The sequence below is a fragment of the Lytechinus variegatus genome, chromosome 7, assembly GCF_018143015.1.
Source record: "Lytechinus variegatus isolate NC3 chromosome 7, Lvar_3.0, whole genome shotgun sequence".
Taxonomy (NCBI): domain Eukaryota; kingdom Metazoa; phylum Echinodermata; class Echinoidea; order Temnopleuroida; family Toxopneustidae; genus Lytechinus; species Lytechinus variegatus.
This window is the reverse complement of record NC_054746.1, coordinates 35843911-35862742: the sequence shown is the minus strand read 5'-3', so window position 1 is coordinate 35862742 and position 18832 is coordinate 35843911. Positions and strand designations below refer to the sequence as shown.

The 18832-nt window shown below is 34.9% G+C and overlaps 1 protein-coding gene across 1 annotated transcript in view; it reads left to right on the top strand.

Annotated features, from left to right (window-relative positions):
- The first annotated feature begins 271 nt into the window (after positions 1 to 271).
- Positions 272 to 18832, top strand: part of LOC121419138 (nuclear pore complex protein Nup133-like) — a 40140-nt gene continuing 21579 nt past the window's right edge. Inside the window, 11 exon segments of the mRNA XM_041613466.1 lie at positions 272 to 341; positions 344 to 379; positions 10030 to 10133; positions 10791 to 11030; positions 12189 to 12260; positions 14052 to 14144; positions 14266 to 14376; positions 16041 to 16097; positions 17237 to 17295; positions 17657 to 17724; positions 18156 to 18232. Of these exon segments, the coding sequence (XP_041469400.1) occupies positions 272 to 341; positions 344 to 379; positions 10030 to 10133; positions 10791 to 11030; positions 12189 to 12260; positions 14052 to 14144; positions 14266 to 14376; positions 16041 to 16097; positions 17237 to 17295; positions 17657 to 17724; positions 18156 to 18232 (987 nt within the window).

Here is an 18832-nt window from a genome sequence, read left to right as displayed (position 1 = left end):
ATAATCACTACCATCATAAATGTTCTTACCGTGCAATATTGGGAGGTGATTAAGCAGGTAATGCCCCATAATGTTAGGGTGATTCCCCCCCCCCCTTTTTTTGATCGACTTCACCTTTCGATTTATTTCGGATACAGGAAATATATAAGACAATTTATGAATGACAAAATTTGTATGTGATCTATATATGATTGCCATTCACGTGCGCGGGCAATTTAGGACTTACGGTATCTAAGAAGTTGGCAACTAGGTCCGAGATCGAACGCCAATCATGCAGAGCTTTCAAGTTATCGAAGGAAGAAACACCGAGTACTGTGTTTTGAAACGTTTTGGACCATCTATTCTGTTTTAATAACAGAAGTCCTTTTACAAGCTGATCGTTTGTGTTGTTTTTTTTTTTCTTTTAATTCAATCAATTCAAATACAATGCAAAATGCACCTTGTTGTACGGTACGGGTTCATTAGATTGAAATCTGTGTAGGCCTATCATCGTCATCATTATTGGTAGTGGTACGGGATGATGGCGCAAGCCTGTAACTCCCGGTCGCTTCTTGTAGGATATCGTTATTCGTATTATTATAGTATTTAATTATTAATTAATAACTGTGTAATAATAATATGATTCATAAATTATTCAGCATGTTAGGCCTTTGACTAAGCCAGTTTAGACCAAAAGCTTTCGGTCTCTGTTTTGTTGGTTGTTCAGATGAACTGCGTTGGCTTCACTCACCAAATACAGAGACCGAAGTTCTAGCGCGATCTGTACAGGGGACTCAATCACTCTAGGCGACAACGCACAATACTTACCGTGTGTTAAGAAACTGGGACTCCACTCACGCGCATTTTGGGCCGCCCTAGCTTAGAACTAAGCTTTGTTTCACGAAAAAATTGTTTATTCTTTAATTCAATACATGTAAAAATTAGATTAGTACTGTTAAATCGGTACTCACCGGTTCTTTTCTTGAATTTTCTTGAAAATTCCCACGCTTCTGGCTTCAATTCTGCGATAGATTTGTCTTGCCATAGACAGCTACACATGCAACTTTATTATAAATGGAGCGCCCCTTACGAGAGTCGCTAATGCCGCGGAAAAATTGTTAGGCATTTTGGCCTGTGGTCAAGGCGTTCTTCTGTTCTATTTTTTTTATAGGTATGAGATCGAAATCACAGCGACTATTCACACTGTTCCATAATGATTCCGAAAAGGGTGCAACACCCCACCACCCACATGGGCGCAAATCCCAGGGGGACACTTCCCCTATCCCAATAATGTAGGGGCACATTATCAAATGTCCCTACTATTTTTGTTCTTTTTATATATGATGGAAAGAAATAGGCCTACATCATTTAAATCGAAGTAAAACATGTATTTTGGGACGAGAGACCTCTTTTGGGGGTGATTAACCTTCCTTTTTTTTTTTTTTTTGTTAGTTTGTTTTTTTTTTTTTTTTTTGCCTGTTTTCCAGCCCTGGTCCCCTACCTTAGATTTCCACCCTTGCCTCACTACTTCGATTGATATTTGTTTGCAAATCTGTTTTGTAAATTAAAGGGGAATTTCACCCTGATAAAAAGATGATGAAAATATGAGAAAAATCATTTCAAATTATCGATGAAGGTGTTTATTTGACAATAAAATGGAGAGTTGTTAGAATTTAGAATGCTTGATTATATTGTGACGTCTATAAGAGCAGAGTTGCTCTATCCTAAATAAAATGCCCACAAATTTCCCATTTTTAATGGTCCGTAACGACCACTTTTTTTCTTTTTGATAACAGTATGAATTGATATAGGCTACTAAAATGTACCTTAAATAATCATTATACATGTATTTTCACCTTCGTTTTACTTTTTTACCAAATAATAGTGCTTGCAAAGGCCTACGCGTCACAAAATAAACCCGGGGGGGGCCACTTACATTTGACGAGTGGATACCATGCGCGCACAAAAAAAAACGTAAAAGATGTCCTCCTTTCACGATAGGGCACGTTACCTACGTAACGTGATAAGGGTGTCAAAACACAAAATAACGAAAAAAAGGGTATCTATTAATTCGCTAGGAAAACCGTCGTGTTTAGGGGTCTAATTTGCGGGGATGATAAAACAAAATCAAAATGTTTTATAAAGGATGTCCTTTTTGCTCCAACACTTCGTGTTTAGAGTCCGATTTGCGCGAGGTGTAGAAGGTGGGGTCGTACTAAACCAAATAAGGTAAAGCCGACGACCGAAGGACCCGTAACAATAAAACATTGCCTGTACTTGTTTAGGGGTTCATTTCAGGGAATATTTGCCAAGAGTATCGTTTTGTTTCCAATACTTGTTAAGGGTAGGGTTTCACACGCCCAATACTTGTTAAGGGGTGCATTTTCAGAATATGGAAATTACGTGTTTAGGGTGCTTTTCGAGACCCCATGGTCGCGCATGGTATCCACTCGTGAATGGAAGTGGCCCCCCCCCCGGGCAAAAAAAAAATCTTACCTTTGAAAAAGATTGGTGGGGGATGGATTTTCCTCGAACGCATACCAATTTTTTTCTGCTATTTTCATAATAAATTTAAATGAATTCAACTTTGCACACTTAATTTTTTCAAAGACAAAATAACAAAAATTACATCTCGTCATCATCATCATCACCACTATCATTAGCATCACCATCATCATCATCACCACAACCATCACCACAACCATCATCATCACCAAGATAATTTTCATCATCGTCATTGCCATCATCATCTTTTTTTTTTCTTTATTTTTTTCCCCATCCCTTCTTTTTTTTTCTTCATATTTCCTCCTTTTTTTTTAGAGCGGCACACCGTCATGCTCCCTCACTGATTATCCGCCTCTATATGCTTGGTGTTGTATAATTGGCGGATACCTGAATGAAATACTGAAGAGAAAATAAGGAAAGGGAAAAAAGTAAGAAGAAAAAGAAGATGAGAAGAAAAAAAAGAAAGCCAAACAAATGAAACAAAACAATGTCAAAATTTCGTAATAAAGTCTTCTACGTCAGTTTAATAATGATGTTTTCATTGAAATGAGAACAAAAAAAGAATTGAAACCATAGGCGGCGGAGGGGAGGGGGACGTTCCCCCCTAAATTTGTTGTTGACCTTTTTTTTTTTTTGCTTGTCAATTTATTTTCCTACGTCCCCCCTAAAATGTTTGGGTTGAGAGCCTTTTTTTTTTGCTTGTCAAAATTTTTTAGGTTGTCCCCTCCTAAAATTTGGGGCTTCCGCCGCCAATGATTGAAACAATGAGGTAAAAAGGACTACATTATATAGTGTAAAGAAATAGAGGGAAGCTCCGAGACAATAAAAAGGTTGAAAAAGAAAAAAATGTGAAAACACAAAGCTCTCACAACATGAGCATAATAACAAATAATAACAAATAAGCGAGGACAAGTAGCTGAGGGCCCCCCCCCAACTCTCTCTCTAGTTATCTATCTATCCGACTCGATTATATAAGAGAAGAATTTACTAATCAAAATATTATGAGCAAAAAGCACGAGCTGATATTTTTTATGAATATTCAAAACTGATAGACGCAATCGAATTATTCGATTGCGACAAAATTGATGATCTGAGAATTTATTGTTTTTAGGAATTCATTAAAAGCATAAAGTTGATCAGCATTAAATATGGCAGGCGCAACGCATGAGCTAAAGCTTTATAAGCATACACCGATAAAAATTTTAAGTATTTTTGGTAATCATGAAAAAAATTGATATTTCATGAAAGAAAGCTCAAATCCCGAGGAGGAATATTCTATGAATTGACTTTAAAAAAAACTGTGGTAAGCCCCATTTAATATTTGATTATAAGTCGAATAAAACAGTAAAAAGCTGAAAAACGTTCGCGTGATATTTGGCAACCTCCCCCCCCAAAAAAAATAAATAAATTAAAAAAAAAAAAGTTTTTAACTATAATAATGATCGAAGGTAATTTTGTCTCGCGTAGAACTGGACAAATGAAAAAAAGATTGTCACTAAAAAATAGGTAATTTTGACCCACGTAAAATTTGGCGAGCCCCCCCCCCCAAAAAAAAAGGAAAAAAGGTTTTAACAAGCAAAAAAAAGGCTAAAAAAGAGAAAGAAGAGACAAGAATAATTATGAACGAAATATCCCCATTACAAATAATGCTGTGATCATCATAAGGGAGGGGTCGCATAACTAGTATGAACAACGTATTTAATTCCAAAATATTTACTACAAAATCTCAATAGGGGGATCGGGCAGAAATGCTCACCACCACCCCCCCGATCCGCCAGAAATGCTCACCCCACCCCACACCCCGGTTCTGCCACTGATTCCAATCAATAATGACATTTATCTGCAATACTGATACTTTGGAATCAAGATACTGAAGATTGATACGCTTTACATAAATTATGAACGTCTGACAAAAAGATAATCTACCGATCACCTGACCGATCAGCTGACCAGTTCGCGTATCACTTCGGAGTTGATCACTCGTCGCAGCTGTGTGGAACGCTCACGAAAATCAACAAAAAGGGCCTGAAATGTAAGTTTAATGATAATCTATTTTAATTTGAACTACTTAATTAATACTTTTAATGTCTCCCCACCAAATGAAAGTCATATCACTTAACTCCAATTTGTATTAAGGCGTACATTTACCAAAGTCTGGGTTGGAAATCAGAACAGCATTGTCTAACCCATATTTTTGGGTAATGTCGCCTATGAGGTTAATACATGTTAATGTTTGGACCTCATTGGTACTAGGAGTGGACTCAATGGCCATATGTTTATGTACTTAAGATCGGATAAAACGGGGAAGTGAATTTGCGCGACAGCCAAGGTAAGTCACTGTTTTTGTTCCTTTTAACTTATTTTTCTTCGTTTTTTGGCAATTGATGCCAAGAGGGAATATAAATTTGCACTCTGGTCACTATAATTTTCGAAATTTTTACTCATTAAAGAACAAAAACTGAAAAGCCCGACGGGGGATTTTGCATTGCAAGTCCCCTAATGGTGGCTGCACGATAGCGAGCCGTCTGTGTACGAGGAGAAATAAAAACTAAAAAAAACGTTTAAAAAACTCCTCGAAACAGACGGCTGCCAGCTGTCTAGTTTGGCCTAGGCCTAGTACATTTTCATAAAATAAGGCACTTCACCCAGGCGGGCAATCGCCCGGACACAGCGCAAGACGCAGATTTTTGCATTGCAGTGAATGGCGAGCGTATGTCTAACACACACAGTTCGCTCCACTCAGCACTTTGGCCGAGCGCTAGAGTTGCATTTGGCATTACTTTAAGGCTTTATTTTTATTTTGATTGGTAAAAAATTCCTGCGGTTGCTTCGTACGTCTTCGGTAAACATCGGAAAATACAACACAGAGTTTCACTTGCCTTCATGCGAGGGAAGGACCTAATATTCAGGTATTTATTTTTCTTTGCTTGAAATTACCTTCTTGTGATCCAGATCCCTTGTAAACTCAGTCAGTAATAAAATTGTATATTTGAGAACATTTTGTTAAATTCTAATCAGATTTGGTCCGTAGAGAGCCACATATGAGCTTCAGTTTTGAGTGTTGTGAGGGGTTTGTGAATCTGACTTGGCCGATCGAGCAGGGTTGTTTTGAGCGTCTCCGAACAGCTGTGACGTCATCCCCGCTGCGTTGTGCTTGAGATTAGTCTTGGTATTCAGACGCAGTATGTTTCAGCCGTTGTATATTTTTTTAATTACGATTTGAGCTCTGTTTATTATGAAAATTGTTATTTTCAAAATAATTTTGTAGAATTCGTGCGAAATAAGTATAAAGAGCAAAACTGCTAGTGAACTTCAAGAATTTTGTTTGATAAGTGATTTTATTTGTTGGAATGCGTCTGAATGTGATATGGTATTGTTTCACGAAAGTCATATTTTGAATGGCACAGAAAGCTCCTTTCATGAATTTAATTTAGAAATAGGTTTACAATCATGAGATTTGTTTCATGAATTTGATATCTGATTTATGGACCTTTGTTATGGTGTTAATTATTTATTTGAAGATATTATGAAAAATAAGAGAAGACAATAATGAGGCAATAGTGATGATGAGACATTAATAATAATTAGACAATAAGTATTGAGACAATTATAATAATTATTATTACAATAATAATTATTATAAAATGATTTTAATGATAATTATAATTATGATAATTATTGAGACAATGTTAATGAGACATCAATAATAATGATAAAATAATGATAATTACATAGATAATGACAATTCTAGTATTTATTGACAATTATTCTTACAGTAATCATTATATAATAAATTAATTGTAATGATAACAATATTATAATGATAGTATTTTAGTTGTAATAATTACTGAGACAATAATATTAATGAGATATCAATAATAATCATAATAACAATACTTATAATTAAAATAAATATAATTGTAGAAATGATTATAATTATAGTAATTATAATTATAGACTATATAATTATTGAGACAATAATACATTGTAACTATTATTACAATAATTAATAATTATTATGAAATAATTATAATGATAAAAATCATGAAAGTAATTATAATTGTAATAATTACTGAGACAGTAATATTGATAAGTCATCAATATATAATGATTATTATAAAAATAATTATAATTATGAAAATAATCATAATTACAATTAAAGGCCTCATAATTATTGAGACAATACTAACTATTATTACAATAATAATAATTATTATAAAATAATTATAATGATAACAAGATAATGACAATAAGATTGTACTATTCCCATAAGCTATGTGTTATAAATGTGCCATGCCCAAAACAAAGAGAATAATAAGATTTAACAATCTTCTTTTGTCCACAAAAAGCCCTGTTTTTTTCATCAGAAAGATGACAATAACTCGACTTCTACATATCGGAATTTGAAAATTCAAACAGTTTTGTGAATCGTAGATATTGGGCCTCATTTGTGAGCCTATCAAATATGCTGGAACAGCCTTTCCTAATTTTCACCTGAAGTGCCTAATAAAATTTTAGTTGTCTCGGTGGTGAGACAAAAATTTTATTTATGAATATTTAACGTTAGATCTATCATCTAGATCTAACCTAACGTCCATGCGCAGTGAATCGCCATTGGCATAATCAGCGGTCTTCAATCTTCAGTTTTGTCAAAAAAAATTAAAATTCTTACCCAAATCTTTGTATGAGATGAAAGTATCCACAAATAATCGATCCTTCAAATATATGCAAAACTTTTCTCCTGAAATGGCTCCATTTTTAAGAAAGGTCATGAATTACGCACTCCTGGAAAGGCGACACAACACTGATGGGTAAATTTCGAGTTGCCGATTTGAAACATCCAATACATTTACTACACTGTGATATTGCACATGCGCATACAAATACACCGATCGTACACAAAAGTGCACTGACTTGGCTGCGTTGTTGAAACCTCTCCGTGGGTTGAGATGCCACTCCTCTTATTTTGATAACAATTGTCACCCCACTTTCAAAATGAAATGATCGTGAGCATTTTTTTCGTTATCTATATTTTGATACCAAATATTGGTAATTTGAGTGGGCAGCTTTGCAAACATTGATTGCTCAGTGTGGCCGTCTCAAATCGTCGCCGGGAAAAATGGCAGCTAAAATTCGCCCCGTACGTACTCAGTTTGCAAGTCTGACTTTGACTGCGCTAAACTCCTTTTTCTTTTGCTGGATCTTTTAACTAAACGTTGCAGCATTTCAGGGAATTACTGAGGATTGATATCAGATGTCACAAGACACTTTTTCAACAAAACCATTTTGTTCAGAAAGTGACAGGTGAGTGGCACAACAGTAAAAAAATTGCACATGGTGACTCACTGCGCATGGGCGTTATAGATCTGATTATGATAACGATTATCAATTATAATTATGATAATTTGATTATGACACATTAAACACACAATGTGTTCTTACCCTTTTTGGCCAAAACGATGTGTATGAAATTGTGGTTTCATCGCATGGTTGAGTAAATTAGGGAACTCATTACAATGAGGGATGAAAAGGATGTATCTTATTTAACTGAAAGTGAATTGAAGGAACTTATTGGCTTTCTGTGCCTACAGGCATATTGATTCCTGGTCCCACCTCGGTTTTGTTTTGTTTGTTGTTGAATGGATGTTTTAAAGTGCATTTTTTAATATACTGAATATGTTTGTTTTGTAAATTGGAAAACATGTTTTTTATGTATATGTGCATTTTTATGCGAATAAAGAAGACTTTGAATTGAATTGAATAATTATTGAGACAACAATGATAATAATGAGACAATGATATGAGACAATATTTATATTTTCTTTATTGAGAAAACAATAATAATTATAATGATTATGAAGAGGATCTGACTTCAATACGAGGTATTCAGAAGACTCGTACAAAGCTGACATAGATTGAATTCAGGGAACGAGACATAGAAGAGTTACTGTCCAAGATAGACATTAATAAGTCTCCTGGCCCAGATGGAATAAAAAAAACACTGTCACTTTGAACTCTTTTATCTCGAAATTGTGTTTTAGAGACCAGACGGTGGTTTGTGCGAGTTTGTAAAATCACTGATGTCAATGATGAATGAGTTATTTTATTGTTCAGTTTGTGCGCTTATTGGATTATAGCACTTGTTATTATACTCAACTCTGTAATCTTTACAAGACTCCTAGTAACAATTAGGTCAAAACATAACAGTATTAACCTCATAGGTGACAATAATGCATATACAGTTTAGTGGGGGGTTGTTTATTTTACTAATGAACTTTTTTAAAGTTAAATTAGTTATTGTTTATTTCAGTTTAGATATGTACATGTATCACAAATTGTATCTTGTGGAGCGTTGTGGCCCAGTGGATAAGTCTTCTGACTTTGAAACAGAGGGTAGTGGGTTCGAATCCCAGCCATGGCATAATTTCCTTCAGCAAGAAATTCATCCACATTGTGCTGCACTCGACCCAGGTGAGGTGAATGGGTACCCGGTAGGATTAATTCCTTGAATGCATGAGCGCTGAGAGGCAGCTCGAGCTAAAGCCGGGATAATGATAATAATAACAACGCGCCTCGGAATAGATTATTTCTAGATAGATGGCGCTATATAAATGCCTATTATTATTATTATTATCTAAGGTGAATTTTTTTAATAAAATATCTCTGGACTTTGTACAATGGTGCTTGAAAGTCTGACTACTCTGGCAGCTTTTTCAACCTTATTTACATGTAGGTCCCAATGCCCCCTTGAATGCTTTAAACTAGATTTCTCCAGGGTTAAGCTTAGTCCCTTTGATTTCATACTATGACTTTTACCAAAGTGGGCTAGCTCAGGTGCATGGTAATAGTACAGTACTATCTTGCCCTGATCAAAATGAGGGCTAGCTGGCTTATTGAGGTGGTAGCACTGCAATTGCAGTGCTAGGACTAGAGCTGCATTCTGAAACCAAACAGGGCGAATGAAAAGTGATCTATTAAAGCATTAACTAATCATAGACTACATGACAGAAAGTTATGAGTATGTGGTGTGATAGTTTAAGACGCGTGCTCGGGTTCTGATTCTTTATGTAGGTCTGCCATGTCCAGCTTCATGTGTTTAACAACTGGTACATGTATGTTATGAGGCAAAGGTGATTATTAAACATCAATAACATAAATAAATGAGTTGATAAACAATGAAAAAATGTGAACATTTTAATTTGCAGATGTCAGCCATATTTCAGTCAATCAAATTATGAAAATTAATGCAGTAAAGGACACGTGTGATAAACTGGGAAGTTCGTTTAATCCCATGTCGTTGTCAATGGTCTTTTATTGGATCCAGAAACCAATTGATGTGAGGTGCGATAGCCTCTAAGTGATTGAACCAATCTCTTAATTATTGGCATGTGATTGGTAAAGATTATTGATGCTACATGTATGTGTAGCCTGTGTAAAAAAAAACATTTTGAGGTGAATGGAATTTGTACAGTGCCCTTGTAAAAGTTTGATCAGTTTCTTTTGTAACCCAGTTTATATAAAAGTCTTATAATCTGTTATTTTCAGGTTCTGCAAATATCAGTGTAAAGCTAGATAATTCAGGATGGGCATGTCTTGTTTGCGATAGACGTCTTTTCATCTGGAGATACAAGCAGACACAGGCAGCTAGGGTAATTTATGTATTATCTTTCCTTATTAACTTTTAACAGTAATTTTCACCTTGTTCTACATGTAGTCACATTGTTCATTTGCATGATTAATATGCTTGTACACTCATGTATATTCATGGTCCTCTGTTATGAAACAGATAACTGTATCGAGTCTCACTGATCAATTGAGGTCAACAAACTTAGGCGGTGTTGAATCAATGTAGAAATATTAATTATCTCTCATTTAAACATTTTTATGAATAGAAATTCAGGTCATTTGATGTTAATTTTAGATTAAAAATTGTAATAGAAAATATTTCTTTCAATTTCAGAGAGTATATAATTATCCAATTAAACTTGTGTAAGATACAAATCAAATGATATTAGAAGATTATTGTTACCATGTCAAGGTTAAAATAAAATCATTTTAGGATAACAGACTTCGGTTTTTATGGTGTGAAAAAAAAGAAGAAATTTGCACTAATTTAAAAAATGTACGGTATGTATTTAATTTATTCATATTCCATGAAGCTAGCATGGAGAAGAAATTTAGGTTACTGGCCTGTGTCAAGGTCAAAAGTCAATATCAGGTCAAATTATTAAAGTTGGATAAAATGTACTACATATATGTTTATAAAGTGTGATTTAAACATATGTTCAATTTCTGTTCATGTGTAGATTGGCATGTGTTATCAGCTGGCACTTCCAGCTACAGAGCTATGTCACCGAGCAGACCTGACATGCCTGATTCCCACAGGGGGAGGCAGCAGCGGAGCCAACAGTCAGATGGTATCTGTCCTTGCAGTATCTCCAGAGGGAGTTGTTCGCTACTGGCCTACAGCCCACAGAGAGATTGCTTACTCAGAGCGAAGTTTAGAGCTTGCTGGCCAGGAGTGCTTTTCCCTGACGGCGTTTGGGGTGAGATCATTGGATTTGTGGTTTTAAAATTATTGAACATCAGTGGTGCAGTATATAACTACACAAGCTGGATATAGACTTAGGGGAGACCGGGGTTAGTTGGAACATGGGGTAAGTTGAAACATTGTAATTTTCTTTAGCACCTGTAAAGTAGATTTATGCAATACTGCCCTCAATTTATTGCTATTAATAATACAACCGTTGTAGTATCATTAACAATAAATTGAGGGCAGAATTGCATAAATTTACTTTACAGGCGCTAAAGAAAATTACAATGTTTCAACTTACCCCATGTTCCAACTAACCCCGGTCTCCCCTACACATTAATGGTATTTGTATGATATCGATAATGTGCCTTTTTTTTGTTATGTACATAATGTACATGACCATTCACCTCAAAACCCGCAATAAGCGAGCATGGAAGGTCATCTGTAGGAAGCCAAGATGTTTGCAGTTTTTCTTAACCTTTTGAAAATAATATGAAATCATAAATCTTAACAAAAATCAAGTTACAAGCAATATTTCTGAGTACTGCTATTGCTACTCATTTATTAGTGTTGAATTATGTGTAGGTTATGAAGACTATAGGCGGTTTCAAACCGCCTCGATCACAAGAATCCCCGTTAAATTACGAGAACTTTTTAAGGCTAAAAAATACCCGTTAATTATTCCTGCATTCACACCGCCCCGAAACACATCCTTCGGGATAAGTTCCCGAAGTTACGAGCATGCGCAGTATGGTCTGATAAGCAGGCAAGGCGCGAGATTCAAAATCACTAGCCCAGCAGCCACCCACGCCGCCGCGCCCAACGACACGCTGGGCTAAAAGTTCCCGTAATTTGCTTTCACATCGCCAAAATACCTGCGACCTTGGAAAAATCCCCACGAAAGTTCTCGTAATTTCGCCAAGTACCCACTATTTAGCGGGTATTTTCTTTCGGGGAAATTACGCGTAGTTTGCTTTCACATTACCAAAATACCTGGTATTTTCTGATCGGGGTAAATTTCCCGATCAGAGAATACCTGGAACTGGCGAACTTCGAGGCGGTCTGAAACCACCTTATTTGATCTTTGGTAAATATTTCTTCCTTCTTCATTTAAAAATAACTTGTCGAAATTTCCATCTCATACCTCTATGATATGTTCCTTTTTGTGCAGAAACACCAGTGTATATTGGCAACTACTACAAATCAATTGATGATGATCTCTGTTTCACCTTCAACCATGCAGGTATACGTTGTTTTTTTTCTTAGTTTGGTGCGAGTTTCTTCTTGAAAATGTGGCTTAAAATTAATTGCCTAAAAATTTTTAACATACATTTGGATTTTTCAGAAAGAATATATTTGTATACTATAATTTATGTACCTTACAGATAGAAATGGTGTAATACATTAATTCAGAGATGCTATAAATAGACATTATGTTGTAGCGTTTGGTTAGCAAATTAGGTATTCTTTCATAATGAACATGGTAAAAAATAATCCATATTCGCTGGATAAAGCTAGAAATAATATGTTTTTAAATCTTATTCTATAATAAGAGGATTCTGATCTGAGAATAATAGGCAGTTTATTCCCTTTTTTTTCCTACAGTAACTATAGGGAAAGGCGGGGTAAGTTGAGCATAGGGGCAAGTTGAGCCACCAGCCCCAGGCCAATAATGAATGAGTCAGACATTGTGGTGGTGTCATGTATTGATGACCCATAGCATAACCCCTAACCCCACCACATTGTTTTCAAATTTGAAACAAAAAGTAGTTTTTTAGAGGGAAAAATATGAATTTCAGCCAAAAAAGTAAAAAAGAGTGTGAAATAGATAAGTGCTTTATAAACACACACGTCTTTAAATATAATAAAGACATAATGACAACATTATTAGTCCAGGTATGGATCTTCATTCTTGTCATAGTCTTTTATATGATGGATGCATAATAAATGTGTAGATACAAAATTATCACACTAAGTTCGGACTGGGGTAAGTTGAGCCAAACAGCATGGGGCAAGTTGAGCCATGGTAATTGCTATGGTAATGTATCTTAAAAAACAAACAAACCATAAAAATCGATTGAAATGCTGGCTGAAAGGAGCAAATTTACATGACTGCTCTTTTCCTTTTAAAGGATGTAGTATTTATAGAGAATTAGCAAGTGAAAAGACTATAAACAAAAAATTGACATGCTGGTTCTCCCCTCATACATTTTGTACATAGTTTTTGTGGCTCAACTTACCCCAGAAGGTGGCTCAAACTTACCCCATACATGGGGCAAGTTTAGCCATTTGACATCGTTTTTTTCAAAGGTCACGATGAATTTCAGTGTGGGGATAGAAAGTTATATATAGGTGGAAAATATTTCAGAAGAATTAAATTTCAAGGCAAGGTACTTATTTTGACAAGATTATTAATCATATCAATTCTAACATGCAAAAATCAAAAACTGTCACAACTTACCCCGCCTTCCCCTAAGTATTTAATCCTCTCATTCTGAAAATTCAATACTTCAGTCATTTTGACAATGAGATTTTTCATTTTTGTTTTGAATATAAAGATATGTTAACAAGATCATCTAGGTCATGTTTAACAAGAGTTGCAATAGATTCATATCAATTTTTAAATGGCACTGACCATGTGCCATTTAACATGCTGTGTCGGTGGAAGAACACCCTTAACACCCCACTTTTGTTCATCATATACGTGCAGAATTGCCCTTAGCAGCACAAATGAGTGCATTGCGTAAGGGTGTTTCTGCGGTGCGCGAAAATGTTTTGATATGGTGTTCTTGCACGAACATTATGATATGTAGGTGCTTCCAAAGGGTATTGTTACCTTAGCTGTAGACCAGCCTTTTGCAAGGAGTTAATTCCTGCCAGGTACCCATTTACCTGGGTTGTGTGCAGCACACCCTGAGTCAATTTATCATTGAAGGAAATTATGGAATGGCTGGGATTTGAACCCATGACCCTCTTTTTCAAAGTCCAGAGACTAATCCAATTCATGCCTCGCCTTTTCCTTGTTATCTTTCAGTCTCAAGTTGAAGTCCATACATTGAAATCCAGTCAGGGAATGATAGCGAGGGTATCTTCATTTCTCTTCGGAGCTCAGAAAGATGAAACATCTGTGAGTATCTCAGTAACCCGTCTCCAATTCTTCAAAAAGAAAAGCTACAATTTGCTTTTGTTTAAACACCTCGAAACGTATTAAACAGTCTATAAATAAATGGTTTGATTGTTTTATGCAGGGACTTAGACGGGTTCTTGCTGGTTCAGCAGAGGCTTCGGGATACCCTCTTTACATCCTCCAAGACTCGGTCCTCCAGAAGTGGTTTATATCAGGACCTGGTCAGGAACAGGTAAGGGAAAGCTCATGTACTTGTAAATACAAGGCTTCAATCAATCCAAGGTATCCAAAGTATCTTGAAATGATTTCTTCAACTTCCCAAATATCAAAATTTTTATCCTTAAACAAATCATTGCCATAAATTTTACAAATCTGTCAATGAGACTAACTAGAGATCCACACAGTTTCTCAATTTTTACTGAAGAAGAGAGTTTCACTCTGTGTGGCAAATTTATAATGAAAACATTTGGTTATTTTCTAATATCTATCTCTGAAAAATGGGTTTCCTTTGGACACACAGGACACACATCTTGATATACACTTTTTTCCACAAAGCAAAGTGTCAATAATGGATTGTCAAGATACTCAAGGCTAACTATTGTCAGTGTTTTTTATTTTGTCCATGTAAATTTGCATGTTGATTGAAATGCTTATCAAAATTATCATCTGTTTCATTTTTTTTTATTACACTTTGTCATTATGTTTACATGTTTTCTTGTCAGATTTTTTTTTACACAGTCAGACCGCAGGTCCCTATGCTAATGAGCAAAAAGGCCAGATTCATCCAAATCATCTCGTGGCTGAATCCTCCTCCTTGCAAAATCTCGTGATTCGTGAGATTTTCTTTCTCTAAGAATTTACCTGTGTTAACCTCAAGTTAAATGAAATATTACACCATCAGATAGAGTAAAAGTTACTCTTTCATATTGGTCATTTATTTTGTATACAATATTTTGTTAAATAAGTAAATTTCTGGCCTGAAAGTGTGCCTCAAAAATGAATATTCTTCCTCTGTTTTCTTTTGCAAATTGTGCAAAACTTTGAGCCTCAATGATATCAATATCACCATAAAGCTGAACTTCTGTACTTTCTCACAATGCCACTCTTGATATGCAGCACCTTTTAATCGGGTCAAGATCACACTTTTCCCACCAAGGTACATGACGAGATTTCTGAAATTCTGTACTTGCATGAAATCCAGAGTCCTGATTGGCTGGATGAGGTTCACAGAACAACAGGCGTGGGGTATTTGAGGAGATTACCACATGGGAAGTGTGACCTTCCCACGAACCCAGGCACTGGAACCGTTGGAATTTGCCACTGGGTGGTCTCTTTGACCAATCAGAGTGCAGTATTCTTGTTTTCAAACTGCTTTATGTACTTGGCAAATGAAAAGTGTGATCTTGACCCGATTAAACCAATTCTTATTTTGAAACCTATATCATTTCAAAGCATACATATTCAGCTTTATCATGATATAAAAAAATTATTTGGGCTCAAACATAAATAAAGTGTGAAAATAGCAGCTTTTGTCAGGTGAAAATATTTATTTTGTAGCATATTTTAGATCAAAATTTTTACCTATATTACAAAATCTTTGAATAAATCCAAACACATGACCTGAAAGAATGATTCTTTTTCTTTACAATGGTACCAAATTCATGAAATTCGATGCACAATTAGAGCAGCAATGACCGAATGAAAAGAGGTGTTTTGGTCCACATCAAGCTCATTAAATATGCAAAACAACTCAAGTCATGAATATCACTTGGATGAAAGAAGCCACTTTCTTGGGACCTGCAGTCTGACTGTACAGACATAGAATTAACTTACGAATGTAATTTATTGGGGTTTAATTGATGTCCATTTATGTTTATTTTGTCCTGTTATCCAAAGGTTGTATACGAGAAGCAGTTAGATGGACTTTTCAAGCAACAGTTCCAAAGAGAAATGGTAAGAAATTCATTGTAATATTTCATTGATTCTTTACCAAATGTGCATTTATAAAGATATGCAAGATTATTTATGTTTCATATGGTTTTCAAGATCTGTATAACTCATAACAAATAAGAAACATGAAATCTGTTCTCTGATATAAACATGGTGCAAAAAGACCATTATGTAAGCATAAAGTTTTGAATGCCTGACAGAAATAGAAAAAAAAAGGTAGATTTAAAAAAAAAACATGAGTTGTTTATCTCTTGTTTATCTCCCAGGGGTATTATTTTATAATCTATTCATCCATGCATTTATTCATTCATTCATTTATGTATTCATTCATTCATGGCTAACAAAATAACAAGACAAAGGAATTGCAATTTGTTGTGGATTTTATGAAATATAGATAAATGTGTATCTTTACAACTTTTGCGTTGTTGTTACAAGTTAATCCTTGATATCGCAATATAATGGCTGAAACCAATCAATTCACTTGCAGTCCTTCCAACAATTGATAGTCAAAGTTCATAAAACCTTCCCTCAAAATCCATGTTATTTAATCAAACTTCATAATGTGTCATTACAGCGGCCCTCTATCCGGCTCTACATTCAGATATTCTAAATTTTGAAAATTATTTCAAATGACAAATACAAATTTATGAAACAGATTATGCTAAAATAGACATTCATACAAGATTCGCATTTCATATATACACATGTCATGTAAATGTAGGTCATCATTGAAGCTCCTGAGAAAGTCCACTCTTTCACCTTTGCAACATTGCATTTGTGTATTTTTTGTTCATTGAACAGTTTTTTGGGTTTTTTGGTCATGAACCTCTTCTGCACAATCAAGTCATGCAGAGAGTTTTTTTTTCATGCTTTACCCTGTCTTAGTACCAGCAGCAGCAGACTCAAGTCTGGCCAACCCTACCCACCTTCCTAATCAAAACAAACCATTTTGAGTATTTTGTCAGCCAGCTAATTAATGATTTTAAATTTTCAAGCCATCTTAAAATCCATTAATGCTTTTGTTTTCTTTATTAAGTTATTTCAATTTTTTGCAAATTTGTTTTTCTTTTGTTTATTTACTTGTTACTAATTATTGCATATTTGAAATGTCATGGTAACAAAATAATGTATTTTTATCTTAGGGTTCATCTTCCATGGAAAGCATCAAAGTGTGGCTGCTTGATATTCAGCTTATCTCAAAGTAAGTCAAATTACCGTGGCAACCAATTTAGTTCAGATTATTTTCTTTCTTTCTCTCTTGTGAACAATAATTTCATAAATTATCTAATTGCTGTTTGGAGCTGACATGCAGCAAAGACGAAGTTTATCTGTTAGAGACAAGATATCATTGCTTGACTTTTCCTGACATTTAGGTAACTAATGACTTGTAGATCTTTGAATATGGTATTTTGAAATATTTTATACCTTTTTTTTTCTTTTTTTTCTCTCTATTTTTGCTATCTAACCTCCCCCCCCCTCACTTTCTTTCTCTCTCTATCTTCTTCTCTTGTCCTCATTTCCTTTCCTTTTTTCAAATCTCTTGTTCTTCTGCTTGTTCACAGCATTGCTGTCATTCTAGCAGGAGCAGTAAACACATCATCCCCAAACCAGAAGGTTAAGATTGCTATTGGTAAGTCATGCTATTTATAAAATAAATAGTTATAAGGTTGTGGCTGCTGTTATGTATTTATGTGCATTTGATTAAAAGATGAAATGTTTTATGCTGTAAAAAAGTATCAGACCATTAAAATGTGATAGATATCATTGAAACTATTGGCTGACATTTCACCATTTGAATTGCCTTTTCCATAGATATACTGACAAGCTAAAGACTTTCAGGTTTATATTCTTGAACCAATACTCACATGTTCATACATTTGTGATATCGCAAAAATAAATGTGATTTTGAATCTAATATTATAAACAACCATCATATTTTTTTACCACTGAACAGTCAACAGACCTGTTATCCCCTTTTGTTAGCTGTCCAATGTTTTGAAAAGATGTGATACTGCAGTCGTTTTGATGTGATACCAATGTGTTATGATTTATTCACTGCAGCTACCCTGAAAGTTCAACTCAACACAGACACACCAACCAAACTTGAAAGCTTTGTTATGGTGTCAACACCTCAACAGGTTGGTTTAAATTTTTAAAAGTTTTATGCAACTTTTGAATTCATAATTACTTTTGTTAATTTCTACTTGCTTTGGGTTGTTTCTTGTTTGTGGGACTGTAATGAAATCATTCTGTGGTGATAGCAATGATGATGACAATGATGATGATGATGATAATTGTGGTGGCTATGATAGTGGTGTGATGGTGATGGTAGTTCTTTTTAGTTGTGTAAACTATATAACTTCAGAAGAGTTTTAATTTTTTATGCCTTCAACACTGTAGATAGTTTCCAGAGGCATTATGTTCCTGAGCCAGCTGGATCTTTTTTATTCTTATGATAATATTTAAAACCATGTAATAGAACAACCCCAAACTAGGCCTGTGTATGAATCTTTAATTTATTATACTCTTATTTTAGGCTTCAAGGTCAGTGGTCACATCAGTCATATACCAGAAAACATCTGATCATGTATACAAACAACATTTTAGTATATCAATGTCAAATTTTGCTCATATGCTTACAGTCTGATTAGGTATCATACTGTTAATTCACAATTTTAGGAGGTAAATTTGGTGATGGTATACATTTTGACCAGACTCAATCAGTATGTTTTTATTCA